The sequence below is a fragment of the Tupaia chinensis genome, unplaced genomic scaffold (assembly GCF_000334495.1).
Source record: "Tupaia chinensis unplaced genomic scaffold, TupChi_1.0 Scaffold145304_1, whole genome shotgun sequence".
In the NCBI taxonomy this organism is placed as follows: Eukaryota; Metazoa; Chordata; class Mammalia; order Scandentia; family Tupaiidae; genus Tupaia; species Tupaia belangeri.
The window spans coordinates 666314-667704 of record NW_006205165.1 but is presented as its reverse complement, the minus strand read 5'-3'; the positions used below and the strand labels follow the sequence as shown (position 1 = coordinate 667704).

General features: G+C 45.4%; 1 protein-coding gene across 1 annotated transcript in view; it reads left to right on the top strand.

Annotated features, from left to right (window-relative positions):
• The first annotated feature begins 388 nt into the window (after window positions 1-388).
• The window catches only part of LOC102494907 (ribosomal protein S4 X-linked), a 4811-nt gene continuing 3808 nt past the window's right edge, over window positions 389-1391 (top strand). Inside the window, 3 exon segments of the mRNA XM_014583976.2 lie at window positions 389-536; window positions 668-729; window positions 788-865. Coding sequence (XP_014439462.2) covers window positions 389-536; window positions 668-729; window positions 788-865 — 288 coding nt within the window.

Here is a 1391-nt window from a genome sequence, read left to right as displayed (position 1 = left end):
GCGGCCTCCGGGGGTGGGGGAGAAGGGCTCCAGGGCGAGGGCGAACGCTGGCCTCGGGGTGGAGAGGTCGGTGCTGCTGGCAGGAAGGCCTCGATCTCCAGCCACGCCACGCATGTTCCGACTCCGGGAAGAGCAGCTTTGCTCCCGGGCGGGATCTGCGGGTGGGCCAGGAGCAGAGACGGGGGCGATCCCTGGGTGGGTGGATGCTGGGTCTACCTGGGAGAGAAGGGGGTTTTATCCTTCTGTTTGGCACGAGTTTACGATGTGTGGCTGGTAAGCATGTGTTAAAGATTTCCTTCGCCTTTTAAAGTGAAAATTGGTAACACCTTTTGGGTGGAAGTAGCAGCACACGTGCTTCTGGTGAGATCAGATTGATCGGGAACTAGACATGTCAAAATTTGACGATTGTATTGCAAAAACTTCACTTGTTGACCAACATAGAAACACGAGTGAAAATCTGGGCCGTATTGGGGGTAATGTGAAACTACTAAGCACCGTTCTGAAGGGTAGTAATAAATTGGGAGGATCTTCAAAAGGTTAGTGGAAAATGTATATTAGGAAAAAGGCTGCTTGGTTGGAGTACCCTTGTATTCTCTATAATGACAGTGCTAGTTGTAGTTTATGAAGCTTATAGCATTGGCAGGATGCCGTCTGTGCATCTCTTCAGTTTATAACATTGTCTACATTTTGCGGAAGAGTGTCAGTTCTTTCAAGAAGTTACTAGGTTTTGTAAGCTGCCGTTAAACATGAAATCCTCCTACAGCATTGAAATCTAACTTTCCTTCAGGCTCGGGGCCCTAAGAAGCATCTGAAGCGGGTTGCAGCTCCAAAACATTGGATGCTAGATAAATTGACCGGTGTGTTCGTAAGTATCATTATGTTGCAAGTATGTGAAGGATTACCTTATACACTGTTTCTTTTTGCACAAAGTCATTCTGATGACTACTTCCGTAAATGTTTCTTGCAGTGCCTACTATTTGAAGCCCCCCCTCCCAAATCATTTGGGGGCCCAGCTAAGGGAAGGGTGTTACTGGTTTCCTGTGCTGTCTAGCTGCACCCCCACCTCACTGATTCTCAACATTCTTGTGCCTTATTTATTCCACATGCCAAATAGTACACTTAAGTGGACTGAGCATTCAAATGCTGGTGCTCAGTGTACCTAGTCCTCTGAAAGGGAAAATGCTGTAAAAATATTAAGGTCTGAAATAGTTTTGTAACCTTTCGATTTCTATGTAAATATCCAAAATGGGGCAGTGGACAATCTTCGTGTCTAGTTAAAAGGATCTCTCAGGCCTAGAAGGTGGGTTTGAGTGCTTGAATGAATCCCAGTAGTGGCTTTTCTAAAATACTGGGTGTTCTTTTTTTTTTTTTTTTTTTTTTTAACTTTACAG